General features: G+C 39.9%; 1 protein-coding gene across 2 annotated transcripts in view; it reads left to right on the forward strand.

The window, feature by feature from the left end:
* Positions 1 to 20,630, forward strand: part of TGDS (TDP-glucose 4,6-dehydratase) — a 29,466-nt gene extending 8,836 nt beyond the window's left edge. The window contains exons 5-12 of one of the 2 annotated variants that reach the window (XM_075265361.1): positions 713 to 855; positions 2,868 to 2,966; positions 5,045 to 5,104; positions 7,988 to 8,031; positions 8,590 to 8,755; positions 12,242 to 12,300; positions 16,772 to 16,869; positions 18,998 to 20,630. In XM_075265361.1, the coding sequence (XP_075121462.1) occupies positions 713 to 855; positions 2,868 to 2,966; positions 5,045 to 5,104; positions 7,988 to 8,031; positions 8,590 to 8,755; positions 12,242 to 12,300; positions 16,772 to 16,869; positions 18,998 to 19,074 (746 nt within the window). In that variant the 3' untranslated portion in view covers positions 19,075 to 20,630. The remainder of the gene's footprint in view (positions 1 to 712; positions 856 to 2,867; positions 2,967 to 5,044; positions 5,105 to 7,987; positions 8,032 to 8,589; positions 8,756 to 12,241; positions 12,301 to 16,771; positions 16,870 to 18,997) is intronic. The other variant, XM_075265360.1, reaches the window with a different exon arrangement.
* The last annotated feature ends 674 nt before the right edge of the window (positions 20,631 to 21,304 follow it).

Raw genomic sequence — 21,304 nt, forward strand, 5'->3', positions numbered from 1 at the left:
GCTCACAGAACTGTGTCCTAAGCAAAGACATCTCAATGATGACTATATACCCTAACAGGTCTTATGGACAGGATATGCCTTCCTGGGGCAACTGTTTCCACATGTGACACAATCCATTGTTGAAAGTAGGCTAAGGCTGGTCTTACACGACTGTAATTTAAGTCCGCAATTGCGGGTTTTCATTTGCGGACACATTATATTCAGAATGACCGAGGTCCACACTGAATACAGCAGGTCTGCAAATGCCATGAATTCACGGCACTGCACGGACTCGCCCATAGAACTCTATGAATGCGTGCGGCAGGACAAGGACGTCTGCGAAATGTCTATTTGCGGTTAAATAGTAGTGTTGCTGATCAGCAACTTGTGGACCGTAAAACCAATACAGTCATGTAAGACCAGCCTTAGGTGTCCTACATTGCTCATATTGTTTATGATTTACTTGCACGCCTATCATATGTGTAGTTTTGCTTGCAACAGGCCGTAGAATAAAAGTTGTGCAGAACGGTTAGCTTTTAGTGCCCTTTCAGATACTGTTAAGCCGTAGTTGCCTTGGTTCCACTTACAGTATGAGAAGTTGAGCAAATTACTGTATATTGCCTGTGCTATATGTTAATTTAGGTTGGTCTGAATAACCATTTAGCACTGGAAATGTATTTGCTGCCATAGCCTGACTCTGTTACTAACACTGGATTTTTTTTTTTCTTCACAGACCTATCTTTTTTGGATTCCTTTAAGTTTGCTTATGTGAACATATGTGGGACACACGTTCTTCTTAATGCTGCTTATGAAGCCAGAGTGAAAAAGTTTGTCTACATAAGTACAGATGAAGTGTACGGTGGAAGCCTCGATGAGGTAGCTGTTCTTTCTATTTCTTAATTGTAATTCACCATATAGTTACGTAGTTCTCCATATTTTAGTGTCCATTTTGCTCTGTGTTCATATTTGTACAAGCAATGAAATAGGCCATAAATCATACAAATTGGGTTACTTTGCAGACCAGCTTTAGATTTTGTAAAAGGTAAGCTAATAGAATTTCGAAGCTTCTCTCCTGCTGTATACATTGATATTCCTGCCTTTGGTGGGGAAGACAATCACCCTTGCAAAAATATATTTTGTAGATGAGGGAACAGTTCAGAAGACTGGTTGGGAAATCTTATTGGTGGCTGTTTTTATGAGTTATTCCCCCCCCCCCCCCTTCTGTTTCTCATCTGTATCATGTGACTAACACTCTTGACCCCAATTGACATAACTGTAGGAACAGGGAGTCACTTTTTCTGTTCATTCCTGAGACTTGCGTTGAGGCTTCCATATGAATGATTAGAGAAAATGAATCCCTGTCCACAAATAATGCGCTATTTCAATTGGAGAGTTTTATTGCTTATCACATGACTCTTCTGAGCTGAGGACCAGACAGGAATGGATTAATGGATAACTCACAAATTCAGCCACCAGTAAGACAAATGCTTTCACTACAATTTAGATTATGCACCTTTGGGTAATAGAATAAAGATTTTTGTGGGAGAGCTTCTTTGAATTCAACAGAATTTAGAAAAACAAGTAATATTTCAGGGGAAATATCCAACCAGAAAAACAGGCTATTTCCCAAACCAGCCATCCTGTGATTTGACGTACACTGCAGAGCTTTCACTGACTGTGTAAGTGTCATTACATCTTTTGGGTAGGGGAATATTTTCTATTTTATTTGTAATTTTTGTTCTTATTTAAAAAAAAACAAAAAAACAAAAGCTGAATCTGAAGTCTCTCTTTAACAACGCTATCTTTGAGCATCTCTAAGTTGAGCTGGTGTTCTGCATGTGCTGTGCTTGCTGAATACGGATACCCTGCTTCTTTCTCCTCTTCCCACCTGTGTACATACATTGATATGTCCCTGAGTGTGACTTCTTATTAGTAAGACTGTCCACAGCACCGCTCTCCTCTATCTCTTCATGGTGAGTCTCTCTAGCACATCAGGGATGTGCCAGTAAGATGAGAGCAGGCCTGGTAGCAATATGCATATTACTAACAGAACATCAATAGTCATGACAGCTAAAAAAATATTAGATCAGAAGTAAAACTCTCTTTATAGCTATATATGCAGACAAGCAGAACAAGGAATGGCTCCCCTGGATGTAAATTAACATACAAAAAAAATGTGCAGGAAATGTATTTTAAAAACGCTTTTCTTTTAGATAAATATTGAAACAATAGTAACCCTTTAAGAGCTGCCCTTTCCCCCGACATGTATTAGACACCCCACTTATTTCTGTGGCAGTTGTGTAATGTTTCTTCTCCTATCTGGTGATACTTCAGGGGGATTGAACACTTTTTGCCAGATCTCTCTCAAACTGCAACTGACCATGGGCACCCTATTGTCAGTCGACGCTTTTAACAAAAATGAATTGCCAAAAGCAAACAACCCCTTTAAATGAGTATAGTTCAGAGGTCAAGTTCAATATCTTATTCAATGTGAATAGGTAAAACTATTAGCTGACAATAGTTGCTCATATGTGCACTGATATACATGATATTTTAGTTTTGGACTTCTGCTTGTCCAGGGGTATTTAGTCAGTTTTTATAAGCCCTGCACAGTGTTAAAGCATATTTCTAGCCAGAAGCCCTGCCTCCATTTCCCATTGGGAGCAATGGACTTGTAAATCTGTACTTTTACTTAATGATGCCTCATTTTATCTACATATTCTGATGGTTTGAGGTCACATTGGTGTAAACAGCGATTCTGAAAATTTGGATTGTGCTATTCCCAGTACAGAATTATGTAGATGAATCTTTTTATTACAGAATATTTTGCCAGTATTGTGAACGTTATTCCACTTCGTTGCCATCTTTAAAAATTCATATTTCATTAGGAGTTCGATGAAACCTCACCAAAACGGCCAACAAATCCATATGCGTCGTCCAAAGCAGCTGCAGAAAGCTTTGTACTGTCTTTCTGGGAAAGATACAAGGTAAGGAGGCAAGGGAAGAGCCAAGGATATATTAGCACTGGGAGTCTTAGCTCTATTCAGCGGGGTATGTGTGTAAATGAAGCATTGCACAGCCATATGTTGTGGAGTGTGAAATGATTATTTATACTGCTGGATGTATTTAGGATGTGGACCAAAGTGTCCCACCTGCTCTGCAATGCACCAGCTGTCATTCATTTCTTTCACGCTGAAATTGTTTATCCTGTGAAACTACAGCCTGTAATCTGTCCAGAGTGGCGGCATAAATACTAATGCCATTTTTCTTTTTTTCTTGTTTTTTTTCGCCTTTGCACAGCATCTGTGGTAATTTTACTCCTTGTGGGGATTGCTCAGTTTTATCAGTTGCATTTTTTTTAAAGAGTTTAGATAATAAAAAGTTGTCAGCACCATGTACATGTTATGAAGGGAAGTGTATGCCTATTAACTTATTACAGCAACATATTTTTAAAGTACCCCTTAGCTTCTCTATGTGTTTTTTTTTTGTCTACCTGTGAGGTCAGCTACCTGAAGAAGAGTTTAGAGAGCTTGTCTTGTGAAGCCAATTCCTGTCTATGTCCTATTCGGATATATGAACATCAGAATAAGTGGACCACCACTCTGGATTCTCTGAGCCATAATCGATAGCCACTTTATAGGATTGCCTTCATTCTATTACATGAACATGTAGTCATCCTAGTGGCTGCTGTTTCCTCTATAAAAGGTTTTGCCTCATCAAAGACCACCCCTTTAATTGTGCCTGAAACATTACTGTAGCTCTATGTTAAACAGCTTCTTTTTTTTTTCCCTAACACACAAATTTTAGGAAAAAATTAATTTTGAGTTCTGTCCCTCTTCCAGTTTGATACTACATGCTGTATGATCTGATGGATAGGCTTCCTATGGACTTCTGTAGGTTAAGGCTACGCCAAGTGGTTCTGGGGCAGCTCAGAATGGCTTGTTAAATGATTAAGTAGCGACACCATTTTGCTGGAAGACAGCTGCTTCACCCACAGAACTGTGCGACGATCTGCTTGTTAATGACCACGTGGTTTTGTGGTGGAAACAGCTGTTTTCCAGCAAAATCATCTAGTCATTTAATCCTTTTGAAACCTAATCAGAACATGTAAGTTATAGCCATATAACCAGGTAATAATCGGGCTATATTGATTAATCGGATTCCCTGCCATTAAAGTAATAGAAAAGGCACTTGTAATTTATGAATGGAGAGAGAGCAGAGGGGCTATCACAATGTCCTGTGACTCCATCTTTCCATATATTACTGATTGAAGTATTGTGGCAAGATGCCTCATTTCTGCTCCGTTATCTTCCACTTGTAAAATAACAATTTGACAATTGATAATGCTGCAATTCCCCACTAAGGGTATGTTCACACTGAGTTTTGTGAGGCGATTTTGAGGCCGATTCTGTGTCAATATCCGCTTGCAAAAAAGACGTGTGACTATACTCTAATTCAGATGGCTACAGAGGTGGAGGTTTGCTTTTTGGGCGAATGGAGTTTTCATCTAGGGGGTTACAAAATAAAATGTTTTTCTACAACCAAAAATGAAGCCACATATGCAGTTTTTGTGTTAACTTTCTGCATAGTGTAAGGGCTTCCTTTATTTTCTATTATAGTCCACACTTACATTCTGAATTTACACAACTAAGGGGCTCACATAGTAATTTGACATTAACATTGAGAAAATGAGATAGTAAATGATGCACCATGAGACTTCACTAAGATGTTTGGCCATTTTTTCGGTAACATGTGCAAGCCTTATCTTGATTGGCAGCCTGCAGTGTACCCTAAGCAGAAGATGGCGGTGTGACTGCTACACCACATTAGGCTAGTGTATATTACTAACATCTCAAGTGATACACATCAGAGAGACAGAAATTGGATAGTCTAATCCTGACAACTTGTTGTCACTTTGCTGGGTTCAATTATTGTTTATATCGTGTTGTGAATTCTAATATTTTTGTGACTGACCATGTTTGTGTTGTAGATATTCACGGTAATGTGCCATTATATTAACATTGATAATTGACTCCAAATCTATTTTTATTCTGTTCCTCTGCAGTTTCCAGTTATTATCACCAGAAGTAGTAATGTGTATGGACCACATCAGTATCCAGAAAAAGTAAGTGTCAATACATTATACATTTTTGGAAGCTTTTTGTAAAATTGTTGCTCTGCTAAGAGTTGACTTTACAAAGCTAATACAGTCCTAAAATTTGTTCCAGCAGTTAGGATTCTGTCCATTCTAAGCAATCGTTTGCAATCTGAACATCTGGATTTCAAGCTATATCTACACTTAATACATTGTAGAAAACAAGCAGGAAAGGGCATAAATTGCACTGCATATACCAACAGTCTAAAACTCAGCTGAGCACATGGGCCACCCATAGAAAAAAAATTTAAGTTCATGGTCGGTATTCCTTTCAAATTCTGTATAATACAAATGTTGTCCCACTAACGCTAGGTTCACACCTGCGTTCTGGTCTCCGTTCTGTGGTTTCCGTCTTCTGCATACAAGAAGACGGAAACCACAGACCGGGTCCGGCCGTGAATGGCAGTGAGCGTTTTATGCTCTCCGCCGCAAAACCGTTTTTTTAAATACGGACACAGAGTACTGCATGTCCGACTCTGTGTCCGGATTTAAAAAAAAAAAACGGTTTCGCGGAGGAGAGCATAAAACGCTCACCGCCGCTCACAGCCGGACAGCTTTCTCACCCATTCAAATGAATGGGTGAGAGAGAATCCTGCAGGTTTCCGTCTCCTGCTCTGTTTTATGCAGGAAACTGAAACCTGCAGAACGGACACCTGGGAGCAGATGTGAACGAGCCCTAAGCATGACATCTGCAAGGAGTTTGTATGTTCTCCCCGTGTTTGTGTGGGTTTCCTCCGGGTACTCCAGTTTCCTCCCACACTCCCAAAGACTGACTGATATGGAATGTAGATTGTGAGCCCTATATGGGACAGTGTTGACAATATCTCTGTAAAGCACTGCAGAATATGATGATGATATAAGTAAGCAAAATAAATAAATTATTGTTAAATGACCCTAGCAGTGGCCCCACACAGTTTAATGTCTCCCCTGCAGGGGCATAGTTCATTGTCTCCCACTGTGATCTTCTACTTTAGGTGCACAAACGTCACAGTAGTGCTCTTGGCGCAGGTTAAGAGATCAGGAGGTGCTGAGGAGCCTTGCCTCTTTCATTCACGCTCGCTCTCTCTGTGCAATTTCTCGCAAACACACGCGCTCTCTCTCTCTCTATCGTAATCTTTCTGCTTTTCGGTCTGTGCATGTGTCTTTAGCGTGACGGTTTCATAACATATTTCAGTGGGAGTGTCTATTTAGGAAGGAGGGAAACAGCCAGATTACATGTGAATATGCATTTTCCTTCAATATATTAGAGTTTATTATAGTTACCGACACTATTTATTTATTTATGTAAAGTTTGTTGAAAAGTTAGTATCTATCTAATTTCATTACATATTTCCTGTTCACACAGCAGAAATTTGCTCCTCAAATTCCTCTACTTTCTGCCCCTCCGGCTTTCCATTGCTGCTTTCACTGCTGATGTGGTTCAGGTGAATTCCTAATGCGGGAAGTTTTCTCTCCGTGGGTTCTGTGGCTGAATCAGCCGTGGAATCTGTGGAAAGGTCAAGCAGGATGCTTAATTTTTCAGTGTCCTACTTTGATCTCTGCTTTCCATCGAAAACAGTGGCAGATTGAGGAAACATTTTCGTCATGTGGGCATTCCGTCATACTTTTAGATGTTGTGGCAAGGTCCCATGTTCATCCATAGAATGACTGAATTGCACTGAGCAGTGCTGCTTTGTACTAAGGCGCCGGTCACACGGGGCTAGGGACTGCGTATTTTGGTCCTGATTTTGACACAGGAAGCTGCATCAGTCCGACAGTCGCGGCTTCCTGCTCCGGAGTAGGCCCAAATGAATGGGCCTAGTCCGGAGGGTGCTATTGCAAGGCAGACGCCGCAGCTGAATCGGCCTGAAGAAAGGGCAGCTCGCTTTTTTTTCCATGAATGGGAACAAACCGCTCACGTAAAAAAGTAGGCTAGCGGTCTGCATAGGGGGCAGATTTTGAGGTGGATTTGCCGTCAAAATCTGCTCCCTCTTCCCCCATGTGAACGAGCCCTTACTATGTGGGGAAAGGAATAACAACCTTATGCCCTTAAATTGAGTCTTGCTGCAGTTCCCATTAACTTCATACTCTTGACCTACCCAGAATAGAACTTCACTTTATCCTAATTTATTTTTCTTTTTTGCAATTTATTTATCACTGAAGTTCTTCATTGTGAATCCAAGTGTGGTGACCCCCTTTATCCAAATTCATTTGTGCTGTAGGCACAGAAGAAACAAAGACTTGTAATTTTTTCGTTCAGGGGGTCCTCACAGTGGAAAATTTGCTTTTAGTTTCTTAGTTTCCTGGAGAGCTATAGAACTTTCCTGTAGTCTTCATCCATCTTGTTCCTAATAGTGATTCATTCAGAAGGTTTGAAGTGTTTTCTGCTCCAGCGTGATTGTAAATGCTGCATTAAATGACATTGTAGAAGCATTAATTGCAGAAAGCGTGGTTAACATCTGTTTTTTCCTGTTCTGTAATTCTGGTTTTATTGCCTGCACACCATGTTATTACTTTAGTAAAACAGTATGAAAGAAAGCCATTATGTGATCTTAATTGCACTTTGCTGGTTTACGTGCACCATTACTGCGTAAATCTACACGGGTCCTGAAATAACCCACTAAAATTACACCTCTGTGTGTTTAAGTACTCAGTAGGCTAATAAACATCTAATTGATGGCTTATATTTCTCAGCTTCTTTTCTACTGTGTATGTGTATTGTCATCTGTAGTCTATATCTTTGACCCTCCCCCCCTACACACCCCCATTCATTTGCTTAGCTTTTACCCTATTGTAGCTCTACAGTTACAGCGTGTAATTTTTTTTTATTTTTCTTTTGTAAATCATAATAATAATTAGTTTCTTTCCTTTCAGGTTATCCCCAAGTTTATTTCTTTATTGCAGCACAACAGAAAATGGTGAGTTAGTCTAGTAAATGCTTATTTGACAGTATCGTTGTTACAGTCATGAACCCAAATGCAAATAACACAAAAGCTGTAGCAGGGGCTTGCAACGGTGGTATTAACTATATAGGCTGAGCATACACCAGACTTCTGCGCATTCAGCGAATAGCTATCACTCCCAATCCTCCTCATACCCATGCACATGTTCCTCTTAGGCAGCAGCTTATCTCCCTGAGAACAAAAAGCATGTTCCAAACTGAAATGTCTGACCCTTCTTTCCTTCTGACCACATCGAGGTATGAGTCGGGGAGGCCAACATACTCAATAGATGGAAAGCTTGGTCCTGCAGACATCGAGCCTTGTGTTCAACATGTATCTAGTGTGTATGGCCAGATAAGTATACACCTCACTTATAACTGAAAGTGAAGGAATGAGCAGTCCGCTTTTCAGCTCAAGATCGCTTGCTGCTCCCCCGTTGTTGATATTTTCATTTATCATGCATTATTTATTGCAAATTTCTAAACACTGAAAGTAGTTATCTATTATTTTTGCTCTGTTTTTTGTTTTGTAAAGTTGTATACATGGTTCTGGGAGACAAACCCGGAGTTTTCTATATGCCTCAGATGTGGTGGACGCAATATTGACCATTCTAAAGATGGGGAAAGTTGGAGAAATCTACAATATTGGGACCAATTTTGAAATATCTGTGACCCAGCTTGCTAAAGAACTAATCCAAATGGTAAGTTGTGGTAGTTTTCTCAGATCATTTTTTCCGTATCTCTTTTACATGTCTAGAGAGGATTTCTACGCTCTAAAGCAGGGGTAGGCAACCTACGGCACTCCAGTTGTTATAAAACTACAACTCTCAGCATGCATACTTCCTCTGCTGTTCTTGGAAATCACATGGAAGTTAATGGAGCATGTTGGGACTTGTAGTGTCACAGCAGCTGGAGAGCAGAATGTTGCTGAGCCCTGGATCTAAAGCTTTTTTTTCACCTCTGTGTGCGGTCAGTGTTTTCTACTGACAGCACACAAAGCTATTGATTTTCTGGATGCGTTATGGTTCATATAATTTTCCTATAGATGAAAAACAGATAAACCATTTTTAGAAAACAAATTGCTGTATTTTGTGTTGAGTTTGGTCAGTGAAAAACAAACAGACTTTAAAGGGTATTCTTGATTAGTAAAATGGACCAAAATAGAGTCTTACGGACTCACAGTCTGTAAATGGACATAAAGGGGCTCTATCATTGGAAAAACTCATTTTTAACTAGTCACATCCTTGCATAGGCTTTAGAAAGGCTATTCCACACCTACCTTTAGTATGTAGATTGCCTCAGTGGTTTTTGAATAAGTCTGTTTTTATTCATATGCTAATTAGCCTTCTCCGTGTACAGGAAGTTGTCAGCCATCTCTCCTCTCCCTGTTGTGTGCTGTGTATGAGAGCAGGGAGGAGGAGTCAGCAGCAGCCTGTGCTGTATACACAGGAGACAGTGCACAAAAAGATTTCTGGGGTGCACAGAGAAGGCTAATTAGCATATGAATAAAAATGGTCTCATTCAAAAACCACTGAGGCAATTTACATACAAAAGGTAGGTGTGGAATAGCCTTTCTAAAGGCTGTGCAACTATGTGATTAGTTAAAAATGACTTTTCCAAATGATAGAGCCCCTTTAAAGCACAGGCATGTGAATAAGGTCGTAGAGTTTATACTACTGCTTTTGGCTTGCTACTTAATCTGTGGAGATGCCCGTAGTCCACTCAGTTTACGTTACCGTTGTCTTTTTTAGGACTTAAAACTTGGAATAAAACTGAATCCAATTTTGGCTGTGTCGAAGGTTAAAACTACCGCTGAGAGGGGAAAAAAAGGCATTTTCTCTTGAGTTTTTCTGAGTTATTGTCTTTTAAGTAGCTTAAGAGCTATTTCCTAGAGTAAGGCCACATTCTAAAAGAGCTATAACCCCATGTGACACACTGTTCATTATTCTAGCTATGAATACAGAGCATTCACAGAAATAACTCTGCCGGTATTTATGTGAAATATAATATAAAAGCCAGAATTTCAGTCATTTCCTGTATATTTTTCCTCCTATACTTTTGTATGTCTAGATTTTGCAAGATTATCTTTTTCATTGAAGTTTTGAGATGTTTTCATCACAATATATTGTGGTTTGGTATTGGTGCACATTGTAGGGGGCTCAGTGCACACAACTGTTTGGGTTGTCAGTGTGCTATGCAAGGTTTTCAGCTAGCAAACATGGCCCAATACACACACCCATGTATTATCATAGATCCATGTAGGAGGCTGTGAGCCCAAATCGAAATCAAGACTCATGAAATGAATGGGTGCACTGGATGGCATGCGAATGTCATCTGTGTGCTGTTTGCTGATTTACTTAGTGTACATCGATTTATTGGTTTGCTTGTTGCTTTATCTAAAGAAATGATAGAAAGAAGTCTTGATAAAATATCAAATAATCGATAATGAGGAACGGCATTTACTCAAAATTGGCTCTGCTAGAGTTGAAAGATGCCACAATGATTTCATTCACATCAGGCCAACAGCAAAACTAAGTGCAAGCTGACATGTTGTCAGGTTTATTGAACGCAGACAATATTAAACTATAACAACAAATGAAATCCTTGCCTGCCCAGCATGTAATATAATAGAGATATCTTACTGACAGCTGGAGACAGCTTTTCTGTACTAAAGGGATTTCCAGTCTCCTTCTACAGTTGACACCCACACTGAGGGCTAACTGGTCATACAGCCTCTCTTGTGGGTATGGTGGCCATCTGTCTGAGTCGGCCCGAGTGGAGACTGCTGTCGGACCCCTCTGGCAATGGCACAGCATCCTTGAGAACTAGGAAACAGACATGGGTAATAATCCAGTAGATGCATGCTTCTTACCCCTAACATCTGCCACTGGGGAGGGGGGGAGGGGGAATTGGGATGCCTTTATACAACTTACCAAGACACATAGGACTGACCCCCACAATCACAGCATTCAAGAAGGCCCTGAAGACTCACCTATTCAGGAAGGCCTACAACCTCCAATAACACTATCACCGCACCACCATCTGTACAGTCTCCCACTCTCCTTCTGTACCTACCCCCCTTCCCTCATAGATTGTAAGCCCTCGCGGGCAGGGCCCACTGTGCCAGTCGGTCACTGTTAGTATTATATCTACCTGTATATTTTGTGTATTGTATGTAAACCCCCAAATGTAAAGCACCATGGAATTAATAAACAGTAATAATAATAATAAATTAGATGGTAAGTACACATATTTTCTGCAGTTTCTGAGTATGTTTTGTCACCAGCTGCACAATTTCCCTGCATTGGTGCAATGACATCAATGCATCAATAAAGAGTTGAGATATAAGACTAGAATAGTATAGACTACCCATCATGGCCTAATTGCTGTGGCACCGTGGTTGTGATCGAGGGCAACCAAGTTCTGAAAAGCTGAGGTAATGTGTATCACCACATTGGGTCCGCATGTAATGGCCGCTGTTCAGAAGTGCAATTTTTTTGCTTATTTCACTGGGGGACACAGCACTATAGGTCTCTATCCCATGGTGCTGTGTCCCCCAGTGAATAAAACGAGAAAAGGATTTTATTGAGCGCAAAAATATCCCATTTTACCTGCCAAATAGCTTGTGATGAGATTCTTTTGGACTCCATACACATCATCTTATTTACATCTTCATGCAGTAGCCATTTATTCAGATCCAGTCCTGTAAGGTCAGCTTACCTTGAAGAAAGTTTTTCTAATCTCTGCTGCTGAGTATATGCTTCCAGTTCAGGGCACTATTGGACATCTGTGCACACAGAGACTTAGACTTTTATAAAAGTCCTTTATTTTATTTGCCCGTAGTGCAGTAAAATACATTAGACTAACACTAATTGTTTTTATTACAAATTTGTTGGCGATTTTCATTTACAGCCCTCAAATTTCAGCTCAGACACAAAGAAATGCCTGTTTGTCAATTACTGCCAAGCTGTTGTTAATGGACTAGACTACGGTTATGGATGGGAGTCTTACAAGTTGATGTATGAAGTACTTAAACAACCAGATGTCCATCCGCTGCTACAGGACTACTTTTCTGACTTCTTTTTACTTTGTTATATTCTCCAGAATGAAAATACGTTTCTTCAGTACATTTCAGGTATTTTCCGGTTTACAAGGATTGTTATTAAAACTTTTCTGTTGTTTTTAAGATCCAGAATACCTCCTCCGATACTGAAACGGAGCATTGGATGGATTATGTTAATGACAGGTAATTCATTCTCCAAGTTCCCATGTACAATTCCCATAGAAGTGTCTGCTTAGCATGCATTAGGGGAAAGAAGCAAATCCTCACAGTTCATCCTTTTTAGTTTTATGTTTTAACCATGAGGATTCCTCTCCCACAACAACCAGTCAGCAGAATGGTGGGGCCCTTCACTGCTCAGTATCTGACACAGCACCTCACCCCACTTGGGGTACCTGAAAAACAGAAAGCTAACCCGCTTAAAAAGCGGTTACCGGCAAGGTTTCTGTCCGGTTTCTGGAAAAATCCAGAAAGGAAAGTCCTGTTTGCAGGCACATGTGTGACCCAAGCCTTACATACAAAGCTGCTTTAAAGATAACCCTCACCGTCTTCACCACTGTCTCATCCCAAAAGCCATAAGGTTTTAATTTTTTTTTTATGTAGCCATATAATTGCTTGCTTTATGCAGGATCTGTTGCATTTTCCAATGGCATAATTTTGGGAAAGATATAGCTTATTGATAATATTTTTAATCTCTTTCTGGCTGGAATGGAAAGAAAGAGCAAGTGTGACTTTGTTTTTAGTTTTGTTTTTTTTCTCATTAAAAATTTTGCACGGTGTATTCTACCAAATAAATAACATATTCCCTTTATTCATTATATCAGCACGATTACCACATATACTCGAGTATAAGCCGAGTTTTTCAGCACAGTTTTTGTGCTGAAAAAGTCCACCTCGGCTTATACTCGAGTCAGGGAGAGATAACTTGGGGCGTCCCTGGAGACAGTGCTGCTGTCTGCAGGGCCGCCAAATCATCGCAATGTCAGTGAAGTTCTCCTTCATCTGCTTCAATACTCTGCCTGGATCACTTCTCCAGGTCTTCTATGCAGTCCTGTGAAGAGAAGGCTGCGTGATCTCATGAGAACTCCCAAGATCAGGCTGCTGCAGCAGCTCGGACACTGTCCACTGCTAATTGGACAGTGTCAGACTGACGTAGCTGCTGTCTTTAGTGTCAGAAACACCATTCTGACACTGAACGGCTTAAGTAACATACAAGGTGCCAGGAATAACAGGGCTCAGAGCTCCACAACGAGGGGGGCTAGAGAGATAATTCAGTGCCCAGAGTCTGTGCAGCTGCGCCTGTAACATGGTGCAGAAAACTGCACAGACTTGGGGCGGTGAAAGGTCCTCTTTAAGCACTGAATTGTTTTTTGTTTTTTTTTATAGTGGGTAGAAGTCTTGATAATATTATAAAATGTTTGTTAATACTCATGGTGGCTGCCAGCTTCTCAGACTACCTTATGTACACAACGCTTCAATAGTCTCACACAGTCCCCATACTCTTGGATTAGTCAGTGCCAATGGTACTGACACCAGCAACACTAGCCTATCTGAAGGAGGTAGAGTTTCTATTGAAGTACAGCCTGTGAAGTTGGTTGCCATTGGGACTAGAAATTGAACGCTCTATGGAAGAAGGACTAAAAAACGAGTACTCCAGGTAGTCCAACTATATCTTCCTAAAGGGGGCAACACTGTGGCTCAGTGGTTAGCACTGCAGCTTTGCAGCGCTGGAGTCCTGGGTTTGAATACTGGCAGGAACAACATCTGCAAGGAGTTTGCATGTTCTCCCCGTGTTTGCGTGGATTTCCTCCCATTATACAAAGACATACTGATAGGAAAAAAACAATAAAAAAATGTACATTGTGATCTGATATGGGGCAAACAATCTACATAAAAAAAAAAAAATCAAAACTATATCTTACTAATGTTTTATACTTTTCAGGAGAACCGCAGGGTCAATTGGAAGGGGTTCTCCATTCCCAAATAGTTTTTTCACACTGATGTGATTAGTTTGAGTCTGACACCTGGCCCCTACACAGATCAGCAGTTGCTGCAGCCCCCGTGTACCAGACTACTAGTTGTGGGCAGCATGTGTTGCCTGAAGGAACCACATATAAACTATGTAACCACTATGCAATGTTAGCCTAGGTGCAGACCGTGTGTATTTTGCTTTCTGCAAACTAGTAATGCGTGTTCCTTTTTTGTGGACTGTGTGTCTTCAGCATTAGTGTCCTATGTCTGCAAAAAAGGACAGTGTGTCATCAGTGCGTGATCCAAGTTTGTGGATCACACACAAAAACCCCCCACAGTAGACCTCTAATGTTGTCCCTAGCTTGTCCACAAATATGGACGGCACACTGATGACACACAGTGTTTAGTCTCCCATAGGATTCTATGGGCAAGTCCGTGCCACAAACACTGAACAGAATAGGACCTGCTCTATATTTTGCAGCATGGACTCACAGCCTGCAGACTGATCTGTGGAATTCATGGTCGTGTGCATGAGCCCATAGAAATGAATGGGTCAGTGTGCTATTCGGGAGAAACACGGATAGCTCACTGATCTCACCCCCAGTCATCTACAAGGGATTTACTGTATTTTCTTTGTGAGCATGTGCATATCATAGAGTGGGAGACAAGTGGTACTTGGAGCTATAGTAATTATATCAGTAAAGTGAAGTAGCTATAATTCCATGTTTCTGAACTGTTCTGACAAGCTCGCTACTGAATTTCAAAGAGTATACCAGAAAACAGAGTAATATTAGTTTTAACAGGATTGATTATTATAGTTCATTGTTTTAAGGATTTTAACCCCTTCCCGCCGATGGCATTTTTTGATTTTCGTTTTTGACTCCCCTCCTTCTAAACCCCATAACCTTTTTTTATTTCTCCGCTCCCAAAGCCATATAACTTTTTTATACGTAAGTGTACGGGGATGCATAGGGCGTCTTTTTTTGCGGGGCCGGGTGTACTTTTTAGTTCTACCATTTTTGGGAAATGTTATTGCTTTGATCACTTTTTATTCAAATTTTTATCAGAATCAAAACAGTGAAAAAACGGCGGTTTGGCACTTTTGACTATTTTTCCCGCTACGGCGTTTACCGAACAGGAAAAATATTTTTATAGATTTGTAGAGCGGGCGATTTCGGACGTGGGGATACCTAACATGTATATGTTTCACAGTTTTTAACTACTTTTATATGTGTTCTAGGGAAAGGGGGGTGATTTGAACTTTTAATACTTTTTATATTTTTTTTATATATATATATATATATATATATATATATATATATATATATATATATATATATATAATTTTTTTTTTTTTTTTTTTTACTTTTTTTTTTGCATTTATTAGACCCCCTAGGGGTGTTGAACCCCAGGGGGTCTGATCACTAATGCAATGCATTACAATGCTAATGCATTGCAAAAAATCATCCTCTCTTTTGCAGGCTGCATAGACCAGCCTGCAAAAGAGACAATTTGCAGACAAGCCTGGGAGCCTTGTACAGGCTCCCGGCTGTCATGGCAACATGACGTCGGCCCTGGAGCATGCTCTAGGAGCTGGCGATCCCGGGCAAAATGACTTGACTGCGTCACCGGAGGGGTTAATGCCTCCGATCGGTCCGGGGGCAGATTGGAGGCATTAGAGCCGGTTCTCTACTGCTTAAAGCAGTAGACACCCGGTGGCCTCCCGGCTCCCGGGCGGCCGCCATAGTTACAGACCCGACATGCGCCGTACTATTAAGGTGCATGTCGGGAAGGGGTTAAGTACCGTATATACTCGAGTATAAGCCGACCTGAATATAAGCCGAGCCCCCTAATTTTACCACAAAAAACTGGTAAAACTTATTGACTCGAGTTTAAGCCTGGGGGGAGGGGGGGGGGGTTTGGGGGGGGGTTGGATGCAGCAGCTTCTGGAAAATTTCAAAAATTAAAATGGTCGGAGTTTTTGGGTGCAGTAGGTGCTGGGAAAAGGAGGGGGGTGTTTTGGTTGTCTGTCTGCCCCTTCCCTGAGCTTGAGGACTGGGTTTTTATCCCCCACTTGGAATTCAGTCTGGCTGAATATAGGGTATCTGCAGTGCTCCTATTAACCCCTTCTTGACGGAAAAGGAGCACTGCAGATACCCTATATTCAGTAGATCGGGCACTCTCAGACACAGGGATACCTAATGTGTTTGTGTTTCATTCATTTTCTACTTTTATAAGTATTCTAGGGAAAGGAGGGATTTAGAACTTTTATTTATTGTATTTGTTTATTTTACTTTTCTAAAGCTTCTTTATTTTTTTTCTCTATTTCATGACAGATTCTATACATTACTATTACTAAAATACAATTTTTCTATTTTTTTTTTTTTTTTTGCTTGACTCGAGTATAAACCGAGGGGGGCTTTTTCAGCACAAAAACTGTGTTGAAAAACTCGGTTTATACTTGAATATACACGGTACTTATATTTAATACATCTTCTGCATGTGTTTGTGGATTTTTAACAATATGATGTCAGTTTGTTAATATTTATGCATAACACATAAGGGAGATAACATGGTATGCTGTGTAATCCAAGCAATTTCCAAGTAAAGAAGTTTGGTTAAACTATTATTAAATACAAAACAAAAACATCTAACAAGTTAACTTTTTATTTATTTATTAATTAAGGCCTGTCAATGATCTTCGCTATTTGATGAGGTCTGAAAAAATGCACAGCCTGGGATGGAGACCAAAAGTACAGTGGAAGGAAGGCATTGAAAGAACAAGTATGTTGTATTTTATTTATTTATTTATTTATTTTTTCATAGAAAAAGTTCAATCAACTTTTTGAGCAAGAGCCTTGTTATAATTTTGTAAATGCCCTAAAATAGAATTAAAAAAAACTGCACTGGCCTTAGGGGTCATGCGCTATACTTACTGACTACATTGTGAGCGCTTAGTTACAGCACATAATCATTGCCTGTAAAGTCTGACAGACAGGGATTAAAGCATCTATATGGGATTGAAGAGTTTGTTTTTGTGTGTGTGTATATGTGCTTGTTTGTTTTGTGGGTTTTTTTTATGTTTTACATCTCACTGTTTTCATTTGGACCTTTTTAGCTACTACTGCATTGCATTGCAGTGTACTACTGTACTATCACTCCATTCTGTAATCCTTAGAAGGAACATTAGACAATACAGTATGTTGTTCTCTGTGTGGTTCCACTCTGCCTGTAAGCTGCTGAATCCAATGCTTTTAAGCAGAAAATATACCGGAAAATGTAATATCCACTGAGATGTGAAATTCTATTTTACATCTCAGATTATAGATTTGTGTAATAAAAGGGTTACTCCAGAGGTAAAATAATCAGAATTTTACCCAGATTCAGTTAGTATATAACATCTGTATTTCAGAAACACTTGTCAAAAGCCTTTATTTTGAAACTGTCCATGTACATAGTCAGTGTTTATTAAAAAAAAATGCTATGTCTGTGTGCATACATAATCCTCTGTCATGTTTTTTTTTTACATTAGAGTGAATATGGACAGAAAGTACTGTTTTCCTGTTTTTAAGTTCATATCTCTCATTCTATGCTTGATAAGAGCAATGGATTGTAATGACAATAATTTTAGCTTAGCCTAAGGTGGGTGATAACTCCTATAGCAGGAGGACATCATGGGAGTTACCCAGCTTTCCCAGAGGTGGCTGAATGGGCGTTTTAATAGCAAGACAAGAGATCAACTTGGTATACTTGTGATTATTTTATACTTAAAGGGATTCTACCATTAAAACCTCTTTTTTTTGTGGATAAGACGTCGGAATAGCCTTTAGAAAGGCTATTCGTCTCTTACCTTTAGATCGTCTCTTACCTTTAGATGTGATTTCTGCCGCACCGTTCCTTAGAAATACCAGTTTTTACCGGTATGTAAATTAGTTCTCTGGCAGCAATGGGGGGCAGGCCCTAGCGCTGAAAATGCAATGGGGGTGTCCCCACTGCTGCTCAAGAACACGATCCTGCAATGCTTCTATCTTCGGCTGGATCCTCCCCTTCTCTGTCGTCTTCCTCCTGCGTCACCTCCAACGCCTGCGCAGTTGGCTCTGCCAGTGAGACACTAGTAGAGCCACCTGCGCATGCCGGCGGGCGCATGCCGGGTGTTTAATTATGGCGGCGGCCTGGGAGCCTTAAAACACCTGCTCTACAAATCTCTATAGCGGGGAAAAAAAAGTCAAAAGTACCAAACCGCCATTTTTTCACTGTTTTGACTTTGATAATAATTTGAATTAAAAAATGATCAAAGCAAAAGCAATTCCCCAAAATGGTAGAACTAAAAAGTACATCCAGCCCTGCAAAAAAAAGACGCCCTATGCATCCCCGTAAACGGAAGTATAAAAAGGTTACAGCTGTCAGAATATGGCGACTTTTAGAAAAAAAAAAATTGCCACCGTTTTGGATTTTTGTTAAGGGGTTAAAATGTAAATAAAACCATATAAATTTGGTATCCCCAGAATTTTACCGAAACATAGAATACAGGTGACATGATATTTTGACTGCACGGTGATTGCCGTAAAAACGAACGAATCCAATAAGAATATCGCAGAAATACACTTTTCCTTCAAATCCACCCCATTCTGAATTTTTTTCCAGCTTCCCAGTACATTATACAGAATCATTAATGGCGGCATCATGAAGAAAAATTTGTTCTGCAAAGATTAAGACCTCATATGGCTCTGAGAGCGGAGAAATAAAAAAAGTTATGGGGTTTGGGAGGGGGAGAGTCAAAAACGGGAAAACAAAAATCAAAAAATGCCATCGGCGGGAAGGGGTTAATACAGAATCACATGTGTGCTATTTTATTGCCTTGGCTAGCAAATGTCAGATCTCTTCATTTAATTTTATTTTTTTTCTGTTCTAGTTGAATGGTATAAAAACAATTTCCACAACTGGAAGAATGCAGCGGATGCATTAGAGCCATTTACTTGTCAAGCATAGTTCCCGGAGAAGCAGAGGAAGCAAGGAACCCAACATTATACTTCTCCTGATTCTACCTCTGAAGAAAACATGAAGTATAATGTATTCACTTGCACAATTGCACAATCCATAGTTTGCCTCTAACAATGTTACAAAATAGATGAATGTGAATGTTTGACTGCCATAGAATTAAGCAGAACTATCCCATCAATCTGTTTATTCTCTGGCCTGCTAGATTCAGTTCACTACAGTTTACCACATGTACCTTTCTATTTCATGGCTGTATTTGGGAATTCTCTACTCCCTTGTGGTCCTTAGCTGTGTCATGTGACTGGCACTTTGACTCTCCACCTGATACAGTATCTCATGGACAAGAAGTCCCTTTCAATACTCCTACGAGACTAACATCCAGGCTCTGATAGGAATGAATGAGGAAACTGACCTTCTCTCCACACATAAGACACTGGGGCTGTGCCATACTATCTAAGGCAACATGCACACGACTATTTGTGTGTGTCACCAGGCCGAAAAAGGACAGGAATAGGACCTGTCCTAAGTTACTCCTGGCTCCATACAGTTGTGTGTATGGAGCTTTAGTATATAATGGGTCGGTGTGCTAGCCATGAAAACAGTGTCGTGTGCACGAGGCCTAAGAGTATGATCACACGATGGAAAAGAAAGAGCAATTTGAGGTTGACACATCCACCCTGGTTTTTTCTTCCCTGCATTATTCCAGCCTAGATTATGTCAGATGGATGGGCCTGAGCAGAGGGGATTCTCAAGCTGTGGATTCCGCAACACGATTGAGCAGGACGCTAATTTTTTTTTTTCTTCAGTGTTGTGCTGCAATTGCTGCCTCCCATCTGCCACAATATCCATAGCAAATTCCACTGTGTGAATATACCCTTAGCGCCAACCTAGGCTGGATTGTTTGAAAATGTGCCAGATTTAACCCTTTCCAGTAAGCCCCAGTCACCTGACAGCATTGCACAGAAATTGTCTAAAACTATTTACCGTAATAAATTGCGACTCAAAGAATTTACAAGAGTTTGTAGGTGTAACGTGTCAGCTGGAGGGTCATATTGTTGTCACATGCCACAGTTTACAGGCTAGAGCATAAAAATAAAAAAATATTTGTTCTGTTATTTCTTCTAGAAGTTTCTAAATAAATTGACAGTTGGATGTCATTTGGGGAGGGCGGAATCCCTAGACAGTCTGATGCTGTCCCAGTGCTAATATGGAAGATTGTGTAGGGGCACGATGTGACCAAAGAACACTGACACCCAGTTGTCAATTTATAAACTTCCAATAGGAATAACAGAGGACCAGCAAAGGACATTTCATGGGGAACCTCTTTACAGTGTTCCACCAATTATAAAACCACCTTTCATAAGTAAATAGTGCAGATAATATGAGAAACCTTGTAGTATATCTTTATGTAGAAATCTGTTTCTTTCTCAGTCATTAGGCTGCTCTCCTCATCTTCACTTTAGACTGTTTATTTCTCTAGCTGCCATATCCATATCCAGCCTCACATACAGTGGTCTGTGGATCAGGGAGGGTGGGATTGATTTTCATTGCCCTACTCTTTGCAGTGTTAACACATTATCTTACCAAGATAGAGTTAACCTAGTGCTTTATGTGTGTGTGTATATATATATATATATATATATATATATATATATATATATATATATTTCTTTAATAATATAGAATCCAGTTTCTTTTATGCACCTGCACCTTATGAAGACTTGTTCTATAATTGGAGGTACTCTTTAAGTCTATATGTACTTATGTGTCTAATACATTTTAATGTTACAGTCAGTTATTATAAGCCTTTGATCAAAGTGTGTGTGTCGCCTTATGTATCATGGCATTGACCGCCATATTGACCTTATGACCACCTGTTCTCTAACCCATTTAGTGCTTGTACAACAGAAGAATACGCCTTCCTTAAGGCGTAATAAGTCATTTATACAACAGGAAATGAAACCATTTTAAGTAAAGACATTATTATGGATGTTCTGAATGATATGAAGAGAGATATTTACATCTTATACAACTTGCACTTTATTAATTATGAAATCTTTCAGATGTTATTGGAATGGATGGTTATTTTTTTTCTTTTTTGTTGTCCGGGACATCACACAGTGTTATTTATTCGATTTATTACTATACACATAAAATATATTTTATGTGTATAGTAATAGGTCATTGATTTGGGGGAGGGGGAAAGCTTCTGCTGCAGGTC

Source organism: Leptodactylus fuscus, chromosome 2 (genome assembly GCF_031893055.1).
Source record: "Leptodactylus fuscus isolate aLepFus1 chromosome 2, aLepFus1.hap2, whole genome shotgun sequence".
Taxonomy (NCBI): Eukaryota; Metazoa; Chordata; class Amphibia; order Anura; family Leptodactylidae; genus Leptodactylus; species Leptodactylus fuscus.